Genomic DNA, 19,474 nt, shown 5'->3' with positions numbered 1-19,474 from the left:
AACCAGCAGCCCGGGGCGAAGCAGCAGCAGCAGTCGCGCCGACTCCGAGGAGAGGTGGGACGCGCACAAGAAACCGACGAGCCTGACGTCTTGGTCGTCCTCGGCGCGCAGCAACACCAAGGGGGAAAGAAGCAAGCGCCGCGCCAGCAGCAGCCGCGCGTCGTCGACCGCCGCGCGCTGGGACACTCGCAAGAAGCCCACGGCGCGGCTGACGGACGAGCTCAATGACGGCGAGGGCAGTACTGGAAGCAACGACATGGAGTACTTGGGACGACCGCTGCCGCAGCAGGCACTCTACGCTGGACCCGGATTCCTTTCCTCGCCGGATCCGAGCATGCTTCCCATGCCATCGTTGATGATCCGCGTGGCGAAGCGCTGTAGCACACGAGGGGCGTTATTAGCGGTGTGTTAGCACTTAGCACCAAATTGCACGTGTTGTAGCAGCGATGAAGCATGGAAGAAAAGAAGATGATGTTGTTAGAAAAGTACTATATATAGGAGCATGTAGTGTTTGTATCACTTAGCACCAAGAACGTACTCTTGCATGTTTGGTTTCATGATTCAACAAATTTGTTCATCTGTCATCAATATGAACTGTGTACTGTATAATTTTTGTTTTTACCAATAAATGGTTTGATCCTCGTGATATACGTGTGCAAGTACTCTCTTGATTGGATTTGCTTCAATTTGAGCGTCATTAAAGAGTTCCGAGCATTCTTTGCTAAAAGCATGTGTGGAGTAGCTCCACCAACATGAACGTGAAATTTCACAATCCACATATTCAGATCTAAAACACGTGTGATGTCAATGCCGTGCGTCCTCTGTTTAGCTCACTGGATTTACAATTAAGGTACAACCTTAGCTTGGTGCTCTCCTACACGCCCAAGTGATTTTTTAGTAATCTGATGATAATCATTTCTTTGAGCAGGAGCAGGTGTTGTTCGTGCGATGGAGACAGGAGTTCAGGCACATGCCGCTACTGTTGTGGCTGTGTTGAGCACCTCTCCTCGCTGAGGTAGGTGTCTGCGCCCATAGCAGCAGAAACCATGGCGGACGAGGTGGTGCCCTGCCCACGCAGCACGTCGCTGGATTCCGAACAAGACTTCGAATCCGATTCCGACGAGTCCGACTCCGATCACCTGGTACACACGCGGATCCGACCGGCGCGTCCGGCATGGCGGCATCCCTGGGCAATATACAGTGCTACGGGTAATCGTCATGGCCTCCTCTGCAACCCTGCTCTGTTCACTTGCGGCGCCCTTTTCTCCGTGGATCCATGGCGATACCTATTGCGCGCGTGCACCTCGCCATGGCACACGCGGTTCTCCCGGCGCTACTCCCGACCCCGCCCAAGATCAAGATGCTGCCGCTGCTCCCGACGCCGCCGTGCGTCGTCGTCGTCCTCCCCGTGTCGCCGCCCAAGCCCAGCCGCGCGGAAGCCGAGGAGAGGTGGGACGCGCGCAAGGCCAGACCGGCCAGCCCGGCGTCGTCAGTCTCGAGCCAGCGTTCCACGGGCAGCATCAGGAGCAGCCCCGCCAGCGCGTCCTCGTCCGGGAGGTGGGAAGCCGACATGAGGAGTAGTCCGCCGCCGTCGTCCAGCGGTGACCGCCCGAGCAGCCGGGTGTCGTCCTACGCTGCGCACCGGGAAGGCAACAGGCGGGCGATCAGCCGCGCGGCGTCGTCGTCCGCCGAGCGCTGGGACGCGCACAAGAAGCCTCGCCCGCCGGCCGAGGAGCTCGACGGCGGCGCGAGCAGTGCTACTGGGAGCAACGACCTGGAGGTGGACATGCCGCGGCCGCAGCGGGCACAGATTTACGCTGGGCCGGGCTTCCTCGTCGCGTCGCCGGAGCCGAGCATGCTTCCCATGCCATCGTCGTTCATGGTGCGCGTTGCAGCATAGCAGTCTTGCAGTGATCGTGGCAAGCTTTATCACGTAGCGTTGCAGTCTTGCAGACTTGCAATTGCTCGTGTTGGCAGTTGTTTGATCCGTTTGAATGTGACATCTTGTATGTGCCCAACTGAAAATCGATCCAGCAAGCACTACGTACTGTCTTCATTTGACTGATTCGTTTCGACTTGTCTGATAAGATTCGGAGAAATTAAAGTGTTACTGAAATATTATTGCAATGTTTCACATGACCTTAGCTGGAAAAGAACTAACTAATTATAGAAAAGTGACACATGTCTCTAATCTTGTATCCCTTTTTCTTCTTGTTGTTTTTGCTTTCAACAAAAATCTAAATTACTCCTATGAACTGTATAGCCAAAGTTCGGGTAACTCCATAAACTATAGTTTGGTTCATTTTACACCCCAAACTATACTTTTTGGTTCAAATTACCTCCTAATATAATTGTTTTTTCATTTCTTCATTCATAGGTGGAGTTTTAAGCTAAACTTTTACAAGATCACAGTACACATCGTAACACATATTAGAAAAAAAACATCATAAACTTTATCATTATTTTGATAGATTAGGATATTTAATAATAAATTAATTATTGAAGTACAAAATTATATAAAAATAATTATAAAAATTATAATTTTTTAATATGCATTGTGATGTCCACTACTACCCAGTAAAATTTGAAATTAAAGTTCAACTTATGTATGGAGAAACAAAAAAAAAAAGAAAATTTGTATATGGGAGTAAAATGGACTAAATTATATAGTTTTGGGGTTAAATTGAACCAAGTTATAATTTACGGGTTATTCAGACTTTGGTTATATTTGAAGGGAGTAAATTATTTTTTTTCTTTTTCTTTTGAGAGAGGACAGTACTTTTTCGGAGGACAGTACTACTCCTGTTGCTTGATTAAAAAGTCAAGGTCAAGAAACTCACAAACGACATGTCCATTTTCACGTGGGCCAGGCTGATTCCACACACGAGGTGGGTTTACGTGGGCTGGGCTGCACACAGGTCAGCCACTTTCGAAAACCGGACACATTAATCCCTATGGCTATTCCTAAATGGGAAGTTTTATGAGTTTTATTTCCATTAATTAGTATGCCAAGTAGAATTTCTTGATGATATGAAATCAAATTTATAAGACGGAGAAAATCAGTTTCATCTAGATGAAACTATCTGTGCAAGAATACCGACTCTTGTTAAGTTATAAAATTAAATGATATTTGGAGCTTACGAAACCTCACTATAAAATTATGCATTGGAGAGCTAGTTTCAAACACCATTTTATTTCTTTGTTGCTTATGTGGCTACCTTGAAAATATAAATACGAAACACTCCACATGAACTAGCTTAAATGATCTCGAGTCCAATTGCTTCACTGTTTGACATTCCACATCCACGTCCACGCTGACTTTAACCATTAAACTACGTTCGGTTCCATTTGGGAGGTTTTTTACCGGCTTCGGCTTCACCTCTTTCACGTAAATTGAGGTACTGCACTGTGAAGTCTCTTTGTAAGCTGAGGTAAAAATGAACTAGAAGCTAGGTGAAACTATTTTTTTAGCTTCACAGGCGAAGTTATTTTGGGAGAAGTCCTCCCAAACGGTATCCTACTTTCTCTATGAAAAACTTCCATAGGCAAGCATCTTATTAAGGAGGATGAAGAGTTTAGTTACACATAAGTATGAAACCGTACATACCTCAATCTGAGAGAAGAAATTAGTACATGATAAGCCTCCTGATGCTGACATGCTATTGTGCAAAATTCCATAGACAGGTATTTGGATGGACACTAAACGGCCTGATGGCGCCATGTGAGCAACTTTTGGAAGTAGGCGGAAATATTGTAAGTTTCTAGCGGAAGATATTGCCTGATGGACGACATGCAAACAATGTGTATTGACGTCAGCTTGATACCGGCAAAGTTTGGCCGCTCTCTGGAGTCTGGACTCTGGTTTACATCGCTGGACTTGCATTCTGTAAGTAAACTCAACTTCCACTCACAGAACAAGTCTTTCTGGTGGAAAAAATAGCTTCAAAGAAAGAAGTTTTCAGGCATCTCCAGCAATGATTCCCAAATCACAGCTCTCATATAGTTTTTGGGGGCTGGCCCCCATCTCACAGCCTTCAAATAATGCATTTAAGTCCAGCAAGAGCTCCCATATTTTAGCCCCCATCCATTTTTTCTTTTCAATTTTCTTAAGAATAAAATTCAAATTAAAGAAATCCTTGTCTTCCTCCTCGTGCAACCTACTCCTTGTCTCCCGTGATGCCGCCTCCTCCCTCCTCCTTCCACCACCGCCTCCTCCCTTTTCCTAGATGGATGGAACGAGCTGAGGCTGGCGGTGGCGGATCTGGACAAGCAAGGGAAGAGGCAGCGGCAATGCGCCTAGACGGGGCCGGCGGGGGAGATGAAGCACGCAGCGGCGGTGGCGCGCCTTGATAGGGTCGGCGGTAGAAGTGAGCGGCGGCGGCCCGAGCTCGACTTGTGTGGCGTCAGCGGGCAGAGGCCGGCTTAGTTCATGCGGCCGCTCGGGCGCGCGACGCAACGAGTGAAGGGTGGCTAGAACTGGGACGAGCGAGGGGGTTGGCGTCAGGAGGGGAGCGGAGCGGAGCACGTGCTTAGGAGAGAGAAGCAAGAGGCTGTTAAGTAGAGTCCAGGATGGAGAGCTACCTAGAGACCCTAGGTAGAAAGAAAGATTTGGAGACCTTCCTAGTTTAAAAACTCAAGTAGAGGGTCCGCTAGAGTTATTTTTCTTGATTCCATCCTTCAAATTTTGGGTACAAATTTGGTAGAGGATATACTGGAGTCGCTCTTGAAGATTGAATTTGCGACGCGTGTATGCATGGTCGATGCTAGCTGCATGTCCTGCTTCCAAGCAAAAGAAGTCGTCTGTGCCTACCTGTAGTATAGCGAGTAGCCGAGCTGGCCAAATAAACAAATTGTTAACTGTCGATAATGGCATCGTGCCATCGCAAGATCCAATTCCAACTGAAGCATCGAACCTCCTGCATTAATACTGGAGCAACTTGTCGTTTTTGAAAAAAAAACATTATGTGCTGTTCTGATCCAACAGAAGCTCAGATCAGAAGAAAATAAGAATACTACCTGTTCAGTTTTTTCGTCTCTCTCTCTCTGTCTCTCTCTGTTAAGTTGCTGGAACAACAAAGAAAGATTATTTTATGGCAAGTTGACCATCTTCAATTCCTTTTGCAGAAAAGGAACAGAACCCTATAAGCCTCTTCTTGCGTTGAACTATATTTTATAGCTGTCCCTCTATCCCTTCCCGCCTAATGTGACAAGTGACCTCCAGGATCTAAACACAAAGCTTCTATAATAGTCTCTCTTGGTGTAACTCCTTTGCCACTCTTCAGTATTTGTATCAAAACAATAGTACACACTTATGATCTCTCTTGGTGTAACTCTGCCAGCATTCAAGTTTTGTGAATGGCCCTGGTCCATTGCATTGCTCAGGACGAAAACATCAGTTTATTACACAGTTCAAATTTTGGTGGCAGGCGCCGTAACAGATTTACAGTTGTGCAGCTTGATCAGAGCCCAGCAACAATAGTCTTAGATTAAACACAAACAGAATAATGCAATATTAAACTTCTAAAACAATAATGCCACTGAAACATTTAAAATGGCAGGTAGAGTTTCAATCTAAAGTTGCCATACAGATCGGTATATGGGCCATCCTAGCAAAGTTCTTGATTACCAGTAGTCCTCGCTGCAATACCTTTTGGATTCTTGACTCCGCACCAACCGGCCTAGCTACTAGCTAGTACTACTACGGTAGGATACGGCAGAATGTTGTTTCTACTTAATTCTTACGCATGTGTACTGCTTTCGCAAGCATCAAATGCATGAAAACCTAAATGAGCTGGCACCTAATTAGTAATATAATTGGACATACCTAAGTTTAATAATTCATCAGCTCTTGCTGGCTGGTGTTTCTTTTCTCTGCTACTTCTGTTCTGATACCTAAATTCTACTCCCTCCGTTCCAAATTATAAGTCATTCCAAAAATCTTAGAGAGTCAAACCATCTCAAAGTTTGACCAAAATTATAGAGAAAGACATAAAAATTTATGGCATCAAATAGGTACACTATGAAAATATAGCTAACAAATAATCTAATGATACTTAATTGGTATCATAAATATTATTATCTTGTTATATAATTTTGGTAAAACTTCAAAAAAAACTTTGACTCTCCAAGATTCTTGGAATGACTTATAATTTGGAACATAGGGAGTACCAAAAACTTCTCTTGTTGTGACACTTGTGAGCAACGCACATGCACATCACGTGATCAACAGAGGAATCCTATTCCTATATGCATCTTATTCATTTCTCCTCTAAATGCACCCGCAGATCTTGTCTCTCACACCTGAAGAACTCTGAAATTTATTGTGCCATCAGATGAGGGATAGCGTTGCCTGGAATCTTTCTTCCTGCACATCCACGAAATGGATAATGTTTCAGATGGAATGTAGAAAAAAAAACATTTGCCAGTTTATGCAGCAAGAAAGTTGCACTTGTAGCAACTAGTAAAAGTAGGGTAAGTTGATGAACTGCTGGAGAAGGAGAAGGAGGTTTCTTCCTGTTTATGTTGGAGTAATGGGCTTGGCCCATTTATTCTAAAGCAATAAAAGAATTTAAAGCCCACTATTAATGCTAGGGAATCAATGTTTAATTCCGTACCGGGAATTGAGGAGGATCTCAACCGACTTAAAAGGTGGACTTCTTGTACACCACTTGTGAAGCCGGTAAGAGGAGGACGGTGAACCACACGCGCGCGCGCGCTCGCTCGCCTCGCCGGGCCGGGCCGGGCCGGGCCGGGCCGTGGCCGTGGCCGTGGCCGAGGCCGAGGCGAGCCGAGCCGAGCCGAGCCGAGGCGCGGCGCGGCGCGGCGCGGTGTGATGGCTATTTTGCCGTTGACAGCAATTAATCGTGCGATTAAACGTGCAATTAAATCTGTAATTAATGGCCATAACCGCATCACCTAAATGACTCTGATGGTGTCCAGGTTCAACGATCCTGAGCACCTGAGTCACTATATAAGGAGTGCCATTCCCCTCATCCATCCTGCACCAGAGCACTGAGGCAACTCGGCTCCTCTCTTCTCCCTCTCCAGTTGCAACAACTGAGTTCCCCAACGCTAATTTCTGCGCGCACAGAATTAGCGTGAGCAGGCCTCCGAAACCTTGCTCGCCTTGAGATCCTGCACGGGATAGGCGGGCAATCAGGTTTTTGGGTAACGCTTTAGCGTGACTGCTCAAAAATACTAAGGCTTTGCCCGATTGTACGACTACTTCCTGGTGGACGAGCCGAACAACTACGTCGACTACATTCTGGTGGCCGAACGACTACGTCGACTACATCTTGGTGACCGTTCGTGGGACTGCACTGCGAACATCTTCCTGCACCGATTTAGTTCGACTACTTCGACTGAGGCCAACCGAGTAGATGTCTACTCCAGTTGGTAACAGCGCAGCCAATGCCTCCGGCAACGGCCCCGCTTTAGAGTACTCCCTAAAACTTTGGTTATTTATATTGTTTATGCTTATATGTGTGATAAGTATAAACATGTTCACATGTTTACTTTTACTCCTTAAAGTCATAGAAATATTGCTAGTTTATACATCTAATTTTGGAATTAAAATATACCGAAAATTGCCTAGATTTCTAACAATCCAAAAACCTGATTGTGTTAATAGGCTTTCGGTATCTAGCTTTGCTGCATCAATCAAACCATCACCTTTTGATGGTTCAAATTACAAACGTTGGCAAGAGCGGCTTATACTGTGGTTAACACTATCGAGAGTGATCCATGTGAAAGAGGGTAAGCCTGAACAATTCTCTCCAGAGGAAGGGAGTGCGTTCGATGAGGCTGATATCCTCTTTCGAGGCTTGATCATTAGTGTTCTCGGTGATAACCTGGTGGATTCTTATATCCGGCTGCCAACTGGCAAAGCTTTGTGGGATGCTCTTGAGGCTCAATATGGAGTATCTGACGCCGGGAGTGAGTTGTATATCATGGAGCAGTTCCTTGAGTACAGGATGGTCGAAGACCGTTCTGTAGTGGAACAGGCTCATGAAATACATACTCTGGCAAAAGATCTCAAAAATTGCAGCAAAGAGTCCCCATGTGTGTTACCCAATAAGTTTGTGGCTGGAGGTATAATCTCTAAGCTGCCACCTTCTTGGAGGGACTTTGCTACTTCTCTAAAACATAAGAGACAGGAGTTCACAATAGATGGACTCATAGGGACTCTTGATGTTGAGGAGAAGGCGAGAGCAAAGGACATACGTGGGAAAGGAGTTGTTGGTGCTTCAAGTGCCAATCTTGTTCAGAAGAACAACTTCAACAAGAACAAGAAAAAGCCACCGCAGAACCAACCAAAGACTAAGAAGACAACCACTTTTAAGAAGAAGAAGAAGACGGGAGCTTGCTATGTGTGCGCTAGTACGGATCACTTTGCTGCAAAGTGTCCGAACCGCAAAGGCAACAACTCCGCCAACATGGTTATTAGCGAGCCTGGAGGAACTTCGGGGTACGGTAATTTATTACCTACTGTTCTTTCAGTCTTTGGTTCACCCGAGTGGTGGGTTGATACTGGTGCTAATATTCATGTTTGTGCTGATGCTTCTTTGTTCTCTTCTTACCAGACCGGCGGGACTTCCTCCTTGCTGATGGGGAACGGATCACATGCGCGTGTTCTTGGTGTTGGTACGGTAAATCTGAAGTTTACTTCGGGGAAGACCGTGCAGCTGAAGAACGTGCAGCATGTCCCCACCATCAAGAAGAATTTAGTCAGCGGCTCTCTACTGTGTAGAGATGGTTTCAAATTAGTCTTTGAGTCCAATAAATGTATCTTGTCTAAGTTTGGTACTTTTGTTGGAAAAGGTTATGAAAGCGGAGGTTTGTTCCGTCTTTCTTTGTCAGATGTTTGTAATAAAATTGCATACAATGTTATTAACGTTGATGAAACAAATGTTTGGCATTCGAGGCTTTGTCACGTTAATTTTGGTTGTATGATGCGCTTAGCTAATTTGAGCTTAATTCCAAAGTTCACTTTTGTCAAAAATTCTAAGTGTCATGTATGTGTTGAATCAAAACAAACTCGTAAGCCTCATAAGACCGCGGAGGCAAGGAGCTTGGCACCCTTAGAATTAATTCATTCCGATTTGTGCGAAATGAATGGAGTGTTGACAAAAGGTGGTAAAAAATATTTCATGACTTTGATTGATGATAGTACTAGATTTTGTTACATCTATTTGTTGAAGTCAAAAGATGAAGCTTTACACTACTTTAAAATCTATAAAGCTGAAGTAGAAAACCAACTTGAGAGAAAGATCAAAAGAGTTAGGTCAGATCGTGGTGGCGAGTATTTCTCAAATTTATTCACTTTATTTTGCGAGGAACATGGTATTATTCATGAGAGGACGCCTCCCTATTCACCTCAGTCAAATGGGGTTGCCGAAAGAAAGAACCGCACTCTAACGGATTTGGTTAACGCCATGTTAGATACAGCGGGACTTTCCAAGGAATGGTGGGGTGAGGCTATATTGACTGCATGTCATGTCCTAAACCGTGTTCCTACAAAGAATAAAGAGATAACTCCTTTCGAGGAATGGGAGAAGAAAAGGCCAACACTGTCATACTTACGTACATGGGGTTGTTTGGCAAAAGTGAGTGTGCCAATAACCAAGAAACGTAAGCTTGGACCTAAAACTGTGGATTGTATCTTTCTAGGTTATGCTATTCACAGCGTTGGATATAGATTTTTAATAGTGAAATCTGGAGTACCTGACATGCATGTTGGTACTATAATGGAGTCCAGAGATGCTACATTTTTTGAAAACATTTTTCCCATGAGAGATGAAACAAGTTCATCTAGGCAAGAGTTCATCAAGGATGATGGCTCTGCTGAGCCGATAGAACACAATGAACATACACTTGTAGAAAATTCTGAGGAGGATAACAATGATGCTCCGAGAAAGAGCAAGAGACAAAGGACTGTAAAGTCTTTTGGTGATGATTTCATTGTATACCTCATAGATGATACACCCAGAACCATTGAAGAGGCATATTCATCTCCTGATGCTGACTATTGGAAGGAAGCAGTAAGGAGTGAGATGGATTCTATTATGTCTAATGGAACCTGGGAGGTCGTTGAACGTCCTTATGGATGTAAACCGGTTGGATGCAAGTGGGTGTTCAAGAAAAAGCTTAGGCCAGATGGTACTATTGAAAAGTACAAGGCTAGGCTTGTGGCCAAGGGTTATACACAAAAAGAAGGAGAAGATTTCTTTGACACTTATTCACCAGTTGCCCGATTGACCACAATTCGAGTGTTACTTTCCTTGGCAGCCTCTTATGGTCTTCTCGTTCATCAGATGGACGTTAAGACGGCTTTCCTCAATGGAGAGTTAGAAGAGGAGATCTATATGGATCAGCCGGATGGGTTTGTATCAAAGGGTCAAGAAGGAATGGTTTGTAAGTTGTTAAAATCTTTATATGGTCTCAAGCAAGCGCCTAAGCAGTGGCATGAAAAGTTTGATAGAACTTTGACCTCTGCCGGCTTTGTTGTGAACGAAGCTGACAGATGTGTGTACTATCGCTATGGTGGGGCTGAAGGAGTGATTTTGTGCTTGTATGTGGATGACATACTGATCTTTGGCACTAGCCTTAATGTGATTAAGGAAGTCAAAGAGTTTTTATCTCAAAATTTTGAGATGAAGGATCTGGGAGAAGCTGATGTTATCCTTAATATAAAGCTGGTAAAAGAGATCAATGGTGGGGTGATTCTTACACAGTCTCACTATGTGGAGAAGGTGTTAAGTCGCTTTGGTTATAGTGACTATAAACCTGTCTCAACACCATATGATGCCAGTTTAATTCTTAGAAAGAACAAAAGGATAATGCGAGATCAGCTGAGATATTCTCAGATCATTGGTTCATTAATGTATTTAGCGAGCGCTACAAGACCTGATATCTCGTTTGCTGTAAGCAAACTGAGCCGGTTTGTTTCAAACCCGGGAGATGATCATTGGAAGGGTCTTGAAAGAGTAATGCGCTATCTGAAGGGGACAATGAACTATGGAATTCACTACACCGGGTACCCAAGGGTACTAGAAGGGTATAGTGATTCAAATTGGATTTCTGATGCTGATGAGATAAAGGCCACAAGTGGATATGTGTTTACACTTGGTGGTGGAGCTGTTTCCTGGAAGTCTTGCAAGCAGACCATCTTAACGAGGTCAACTATGGAAGCAGAACTCACAGCATTAGATACCGCCACTGTTGAGGCTGAGTGGCTTCGTGAGCTCCTTATGGACTTGCCGATAGTTGAAAAACCGTTACCGGCAATCCTAATGAACTGTGACAATCAAACGGTAATTGTCAAGGTGAATAGTTCAAAGGATAACATGAAGTCATCTAGACATGTGAAAAGGCGGTTGAAATCTGTCAGAAAATTGAGAAACTCCGGAGTTATAGCCCTGGACTATGTTCAGACGGCTAAAAATCTGGCAGATCAGTTTACAAAGGGTCTTTCACGAAATGTGATAGACAATGCATCTATGGAATTGGGCTTGAGACCCACGTGAGTCATTCTATAGTGGAAACATGTCCTATGTGATCGGAGATCCCGTGAATTAGGATGGTGAAACAAAACTAAAGTCTGACTGTGAGAAGAGAACCTTTGTGAAAAGGGCTCATTCCGTGTATAAGGTGCATTTCTCTTCTAATCTGTATGGCAGGTTGGTCTATACCTTAATGTGTGCCAGGTGGTTTCTTTTAAACAAATGAGTTGTTTTCTTGAAACAAAAGATGTTGTCCTACAGAACATCTGAAAGGAACACACCTATATGAGTTTGACCACTGGTCATGGTCTATGAGAATTGGGTATTCTCTAGAAACTCATGAAGGGCCTGGAGTATGACTTGTAAGCTCCAAACCGCGGGGATGCTTTTGCAGCCTAGTACCAGTGTAGGGCTCTGGTCAAACTTGTTTGCACAAAACTGGCAATTCAAGGCATAGTCCATTGCACAGTTGTGAATAAGTGTAGCCTTTGTCCTAGATGGAAGTTCAACTTAACAGTCTCTGTCGAATACTGGTATATCAAAGAGAGAATGAGGGTATTTCTAGTGTGGCTTGAATTTCTTGGTGGGGATTGTTGGAGTAATGGGCTTGGCCCATTTATTCTAAAGCAATAAAAGAATTTAAAGCCCACTATTAATGCTAGGGAATCAATGTTTAATTCCGTACCGGGAATTGAGGAGGATCTCAACCGACTTAAAAGGTGGACTTCTTGTACACCACTTGTGAAGCCGGTAAGAGGAGGACGGTGAACCACACGCGCGCGCGCGCTCGCTCGCCTCGCCGGGCCGGGCCGGGCCGGGCCGTGGCCGTGGCCGTGGCCGTGGCCGAGGCCGAGGCCGAGGCCGAGGCCGAGGCGAGGCGAGGCGCGGCGCGGCGCGGCCGGCCGGACGGGCGGCGCGGCGCGGCGCGGCATGGCGTGGCGCGGTGTGATGTGATGGCTATTTTGCCGTTGACAGCAATTAATCGTGCGATTAAACGTGCAATTAAATCTGTAATTAATGGCCATAACCGCATCACCTAAATGACTCTGATGGTGTCCAGGTTCAACGAACCTGAGCACCTGAGTCACTATATAAGGAGTGCCATGCCCCTCATCCATCCTGCACCAGAGCACTGAGGCAACTCGGCTCCTCTCTTCTCCCTCTCCAGTTGCAACAACTGAGTTCCCCAACGCTAATCTCTGCGCGCACAGAATTAGCGTGAGCAGGCCTCCGAAACCTTGCTCGCCTTGAGATCCTGCACGGGATAGGCGGGCAATCAGGTTTTTGGGTAACGCTTTAGCGTGACTGCTCAAAAATACTAAGGTTTTGCCCGATTGTACGACTACTTCCTGGTGGACGAGCCGAACAACTACGTCGACTACATTCTGGTGGCCGAACGACTACGTCGACTACATCTTGGTGACCGTTCGTGGGACTGCACTGCGAACATCTTCCTGCACCAATTTAGTTCGACTACTTCGACTGAGGCCAACCGAGTAGATGTCTACTCCAGTTGGTAACAGCGCAGCCAATGCCTCCGGCAACGGCCCCGCTTTAGGGTACTCCCTAAAACTTTGGTTATTTATATTGTTTATGCTTATATGTGTGATAAGTATAAACATGTTCACATGTTTACTTTTACTCCTTAAAGTCATAGAAATATTGCTAGTTTATACATCTAATTTTGGAATTAAAATATACCGAAAATTGCCTAGATTTCTAACAGTTTAGTACTGCGTTTCTCATGATATATAGCTTGGTGCCTTTGCGGACGTGTTAAACACGTCAGTAAAAATTTCTGGTACAAAACATAATGGAGCAGGTATTTGGTTTCTATTATCTTCAAATTTTTGCCGTACCCTTAATCTTTTGCCCCTAGCAGCCAAATCGAACAACTTTTCTTTCTTAACTGATAGACGTTTGGTATCATGGAAATGAATCAGAAAGATAAAATAGACCGTACAGTACATGGCATGACTTCCAGTTTGGAACGTAGTTTTTTCTTTTCCGAAATGGAACACGGGAATTATATTTTCACAACGAACCCCCACTTGAAAATCTCGTTTACCTTGAGTTTGAGTACATATTTTTTCTTGTCAGTAAAAAATAGTTTAGGCCTCCTTTATAATGTTAGGCTCTTCCTTTCCTGAGACTAATGGGGGGGGGGGGGGGGGGGGGGGGGGTACAAGGTGGAAAGCCGTTTGTAGGTCCCAAAAGGAGACAACAACACCTAACGTTCAGTTAAATCATTCAAGTACCTGAAAGCCATGACATGTTTTGCAGTTAATCCAGCCCATAAACTTTCTGTGACGTAGGCAATTCGATACAGTTATAAAAGGTTACTAAGACTTTCGCTCATGGGTATAGTAGCTTAAATAGAGAAGAAACGCACGCGTGAACGAGACGCGAGGAGCATGCGTTTCCATGCGTGCATAAAGCGGATGAAAAGAGTAGGAGCAGGAGAGGAATGATGGCGCCATCACCCCCAGCTCAAGCCCTCCCTTCAATCCAACTCCACCTCCACAAAAATCCTATCCATTCTCCACCAAACAGCCCACGAGATTTCATCATCTCCTGCTAAAAATTGCATCTTTCCTGGCTAAAGATTCCTTACTGGAGTTTAAAAATCCCCTTTTGCCGTCCATTTGTCGACGCGCCAATTATTTTTGTTGCGATCTGCGTCGTGGATTTGGACCACGCGCACCACTACAACCAATCCTCCCCCGTCCAATCCCATCCTGCTCCCAACAATCCCTCCCAATCTCCAGTCGAAAGCAAACATCAAGAAGTCCTAATTAGGGACGCACCAAGAACTCCACTACGAGAATCCCCCAATCATTTCATGGTGCATTTGGCCCCCCCTCCACCATCCGAGAAATCCATAGGAAACTCATCCGAAATCGCCCCAAAATCGGTCCTACACCGCACCATCAGATCACAGCTCATAATTCCGGTGAGAATTCGAAAAGGAAGAAGCAATGACGGAGGTGGCGCTCCTCCGGGCCCCGACCAACCTCGCTTCCCCCGCAAGCCGCGGCTCCGCCTCCTCCTCGCTGCGCTATTTAGCCAATGCCGACAGCGACGTGCTCCCAGGAAGCGGCAGCCCGGAAGATCCTGTGGGATCTACAGGGAGCCGACGACTCCAAGAACGGCGCGGGCAAGAGGCAGCAGAGGGGTCGGAGGAGGAAGAAGAGGAGCGGTGGTCGTTCTTGGCGCTTCTGTTTGAGCTGCTGCCGAAGTCGCTGCTCGGGTGCAGGACGGTCGACGGCGGCGGCGAAGGCGAACGCGGCGGCTGTGGGATGGAGATTGGGTTGCCCACGGACGTGCAGCACGTGGCGCACGTCACGTTCGATAGGTTCCATGGATTCCTGGGTCTCCCCGTTGAGTTCGAGCCCGAGGTGCCTCGCCGCGCTCCCAGCGCAAGGTTTGTCTCATTTCTCCCTTCATCGATTGGTATTAAGTTCAAGCTTTGAGAGATTTGATTATGTTCTGAATTCACAGATGCAATAACATAAATCTTTTAGTCCCAATTCAATTTAGTTTTGGAGGATGCTTTCCAAATTATGTGGTGCTTTGATATGAACTGTTGCAGAAAAGAAGTACTAGATTGCCAATCTGTTTATTTTAAAAATGTAAATGGTGTTTGCTTGACACAGCTCGTTAAAAGTTCAGTACTTTTTACCATTTCAACGGCAGTTTGTGTGCTATAGTTTTTTTCTTGGGGGGGGGGGGGTGCTTTTGTTTGTGTTGCAACCTCTGTGTTGCCTTGATCTGAAATATTATTGAATCAGCTTTTGAAATCAAATGTATGGTTTGAACTTCTGATAGTGGGTATGCTTTGGACCACAACTTTGCATGGGAAAAAAACTTCTGTTGTGCTTTTTCCATGTTCCATCAAATAATTGGTCAATCATGTTTCTGAGGCACTCTTATTGACTAGCTTCGATGATTTTGCTGTACTTGCTTGACTCATCAAAGAATTATTTCGATTGAATTAGGTACATAAAGTTGATTGCTACATCATCTATCACTATTAAGACCAAAAGGTTGTCAGGGATTCCATGATTTATGGCCTATTTTGTCTTGATTAGTTTATTCATTTTTGTCACTAGACTTTCAGATTACTTTGGTTTTTATCATCCACCATCTACTGTTTGTATAGTGGACCTTGGGTTCAAATAATTACTTTTTGTGCTTTGCTATACTATTTGACTTATAATAGGAACAGAGCACAAAGTATAAGGAAAGTACATAGGTACCTTGTTTCTTAATATATTGGGATTTCCAAGATGTCGGTTTTCAGCACTAGGCTGAAAAGAATAAACAAAAGGTGAAAAGGGTTCTATATCAGTTCCACTTTATAGAAGGATGGGAGCCTAGTACTCCAAAAGAAGATAAAGTGGCACAAAGACCTAGCACCATCTTCAAACTCAAATGATTGCTGGTATATGATTAATAAAACTCACTCGATAATTAGAGATATTCTTGGCATCATTTAAATTTAAAATTTTGGTGCTTCAAAGATGCCTTGATATCATTGATGGTGGTCTCGTTTTCATGTGGACATATCTTTGCAAGTCACATTTATTTTGCTCATTTTGCAAATATGCATTTTCTAAACAACATAAATTGTTACCTTCATTGCAAGTTTACTTTGACTGTTCATGTTCATTGGCTGACCAAAACATTATGTGCAGTGCAAGTGTTTTTGGAGTTTCAACAGAATCCATGCAGTGTTCCTATGATTCCAGAGGAAACAGTGTCCCAACAATCCTCTTGATGATGCAGAGACGCCTTTATGAACAGGGTGGTCTTCGGGTGTGTTTTCAAGGGTCTCCTATGTTTCGTAATCTATATCCTTTGGTGTCTGGAAGCTTTGCTCTGATCAAATACTGTTTCCTTGTTTTGTACTTTCAGGCAGAAGGTATCTTCCGTATAAATGCAGAGAATAGCCAGGAGGAGTTTGTGAGAGACCAGTTAAATAGTGGAATCGTTCCTGATGGCATTGATGTCCACTGTTTGGCTGGTCTAATCAAAGTAATCTTCTTTCTGTCATGAAGGTTCTGCTATTATAATCAATCTATTGGGAGCATCGGTTTCTTAATCACCTGGCCAGTAATTATAGAATTATCAATGATCGCGCTTACCTTCACTTGTGGAATTTCATGTCAACACCTGCCAGAGAATACAGACATCACTTTCTTTGAGAACTTTATCTTCTCCTTTTCTTGCAAAAGATATTGCCTCAACCCTCAAGCCTTTTTTTCCCCAATGCATACAAAGTTGTGGTTGTAGATTTGCTGTTTAGCAATCTTCTGTTGCAGAGTATAATCTTGCTTTCGGAAGCAGTCAAGGAGTTTGATCAACTTCTTTGACATTAAAAGCTTATTGAGTCTGTCCATTTATTTTTTCATCTCTTTTCAGGCCTGGTTTAGAGAGATGCCAAGTGGGGTGCTGGACTCTATCCCACCAGGACAGGTGATGCAATGTCAATCAGAAGAGGATTGTGCCCGGGTTGCGAAATGCCTTCCACCAACTGAAGCAGCTTTGCTTGACTGGGCTGTTAATCTAATGGCTGATGTAGTCCAAGAAGAACAGATAAACAAGATGAACGATCGCAATATTGCAATGGTTTTTGCACCGAATATGACTCAGGTAATGCATTGTGGTAATATCATATCAAACTAGCAATATATACCTCACCCGAGAACTGATGGTTACACATGCTAACTGTAACACATTTACCAAGCAGATGGCAGATCCTTTGACTGCACTAATGTATGCAGTCCAAGTGATGAATTTTCTCAAGATGCTGGTACAAAAGACCCTCAAGGATAGAGGAGAGTCCAATCCAGAGGATGTTTTGCTGCCCCAGAAGGACCCATCTGATGAAAATGGGCATCAGAAACCCAGTGTGACACTGGATTCTCTCCTTGAGGATGGATCCAGGCGCCCTTCTTTTGCCAAGGAAGAGCCCCTTCTGAACAGTCCTGCACACAGCACTGGTGATAAACCTAATGAAACCAATACCACTGAAGGAGTCGCTGCTCAGGCAAGTGAAGTCGTAACGAGTGTGGAGGACTCTACTAGCTGCTCGCAACCTGCAAATGCTAGTCCGGCTGCTATTGCTGATGCTTCTGGTGCGAGTGCTACAACTTTTCTTCAAGGCAAAGGGAGCCGAAGCCTGAATCGTAGGAGGGCGAGAAAGAGCAAGGGTCAGTCTGGTACACGTACTACACCTGCAGCTGAGAAATCAAGAGGTGTGAGTATTGTGAGCCGAATAAACTCCAAGGTTGAACGGATTGAAGCATGGAGATGAAGTGAAACACCATTTCCATCGTCTATGCAGACTAGATGACTGACCCAGTGTTTCCTGAAATAGCAGCCTGAGCTGCTTGCTTGCACATTTTGCATTTTCTATGTGCTTATCATTTCTTTGCTGTATTGTGGTCATGGTATTTTTGATATTTGAGTTTCTCATCATCACTAACGTCAGTTTCTTCCTTATGATTACTTGTCCGAGTGAATGAAAGATGTTGATGTTTTCATTTGTGCATACGTCTATCCCATGCCTAAATTATGAAGTGCCTGAATGTTCAGATGTGTTATATGCTGCATCGCTGTGCTTGTTCTCATTGCATTGTACCTTAGTCTGCCGTCCGCTGCTTCTACCTTTGTCTTAATTGATCACTCCTGTGCTTTAGTCTTGAAAACTTAAGCTTATGTTTCTACCTTTGTCTTAATGCTCTCTGAATTGCTTATCCTTTTCCATAGTATAATTTTCCTTTGCTGAACTGTCTACAACTGAGCTCTCAAGAATCGTATGCATACCATCTATCATTGCATCAGATAGCTTTATGCTACCTCCTCTACTTCATTCCTTTTTCGATTAAAGGCTTTTAGAATCTGTGCAAAGATTTTTCAGCTTTCGTGAAGAATACAATGTGAACAGGCAAGGCAACACCAATTAACATTTCATTTAGAAATTTAGGCCTGCTTTGCTGAATAAAGTTTAGACTATCAAAGGATGATTTGGGGTTAACTTGATTTCTGCCTGTTCCGCTACCAATGGGACAATTTGCTCTTTATTGTTATGACTACCACATCCTTTATTCCCTGTCGGTGTTTGGAAGTTCTGCACTCCAATTTCAAGATCACACTAGCGTTATTCTGTGACAAGTACAGCAGCGATTGGTGAAAAATCGTTGGTTCAGTCTTCGATCTGTTCCAGCACCACACGAACATGTGCAACCATTCCCTTCACTTGTAGCTAATATATGCATTGAAATGCATATTTGTGCTTGAGCTGTTACACGAAGCATTTCCCAGTCTGATTTGGGCAGACAGATTAGTATGCTGACATTATCAGATTCACAGTCCTGGGCAGACATTAGTTTGCGCAAGGCAGATAGATGGCATTCCAAGATGACCACCATGAGGAGATGACAGGTCAACTTGAGCTTAAGAATACTGAAGCTATGGCTCATCTGTGCCCTGTAAAAAGATGCCACTGTGACTTGTGAGCTGCATTATTGCTCAAACTTCAATTCCTAACATATGTGTCATGCAAGCCAGCACTGATCTCTGTAACACCCATTAACTTGGGCTTACTGGAGTTTTCATTCCAGTGAACTGTCTGAACTGAGCTCTCAAGCACTTACTCCACGACCCTTTTCATTGCACCAAGTTGCTTTATTCTATCTTCTCTCCAGTCCTTTTTCGTTTACAGGCTTACTGGATCTGCGCTAAGATTTTCCAGGTTTTACAAAGATGATACAGTATAAGCAGGCAACCACAAAGATCACCAATTTCCAATTTCCATTTCAATCAGACAACCAGGCATGCTTCAGAGTTCGGACAAGAAAGTTCAGGCATGACAGGCCGAATTCCCTCCTCAGGATAACTTCGGTGTTATTCAGAGACAAGTGCCCCTTTTTTTTGGAAAAGGAAACATTATTATTTTCAAGTTTGAT

The 19,474-nt window shown here is 44.4% G+C and overlaps 1 protein-coding gene across 1 annotated transcript; it reads left to right on the top strand.

Moving 5' to 3' along the window:
* Nucleotides 1–13,890: 13,890 nt before the first annotated feature.
* On the top strand, nucleotides 13,891–18,057 carry LOC120663610 (rho GTPase-activating protein 5-like). The gene is made up of 5 exons (XM_039942468.1): nucleotides 13,891–14,925; nucleotides 16,199–16,319; nucleotides 16,419–16,538; nucleotides 16,926–17,156; nucleotides 17,254–18,057. Exons 1-5 carry the CDS (start codon nucleotides 14,480–14,482, stop codon nucleotides 17,818–17,820), a joined length of 1,485 nt encoding a protein of 494 aa, XP_039798402.1. The 5' UTR covers nucleotides 13,891–14,479; the 3' UTR covers nucleotides 17,821–18,057.
* Nucleotides 18,058–19,474: the final 1,417 nt, after the last annotated feature.

This window comes from Panicum virgatum, chromosome 3N (genome assembly GCF_016808335.1).
Source record: "Panicum virgatum strain AP13 chromosome 3N, P.virgatum_v5, whole genome shotgun sequence".
NCBI lineage: Eukaryota > Viridiplantae > Streptophyta > Magnoliopsida > Poales > Poaceae > Panicum > Panicum virgatum.
Note: the sequence above shows the minus strand (reverse complement) of the source record. Positions and strands in the feature narration are given on the sequence as shown.

Coding starts and splice junctions, on each gene's coding strand:
- LOC120663610 (XM_039942468.1), top strand. CDS start 14,480: ATGACGGAGGTGGCGCTCCTCCGGGCCCCGACCAACCTCGCTTCCCCC. Junction 14,926..16,198: donor CGCCGCGCTCCCAGCGCAAG/GTTTGTCTCATT, acceptor CATTATGTGCAG/TGCAAGTGTTTTTGGAGTTT. Junction 16,539..16,925: donor GTTTGGCTGGTCTAATCAAA/GTAATCTTCTTT, acceptor ATCTCTTTTCAG/GCCTGGTTTAGAGAGATGCC.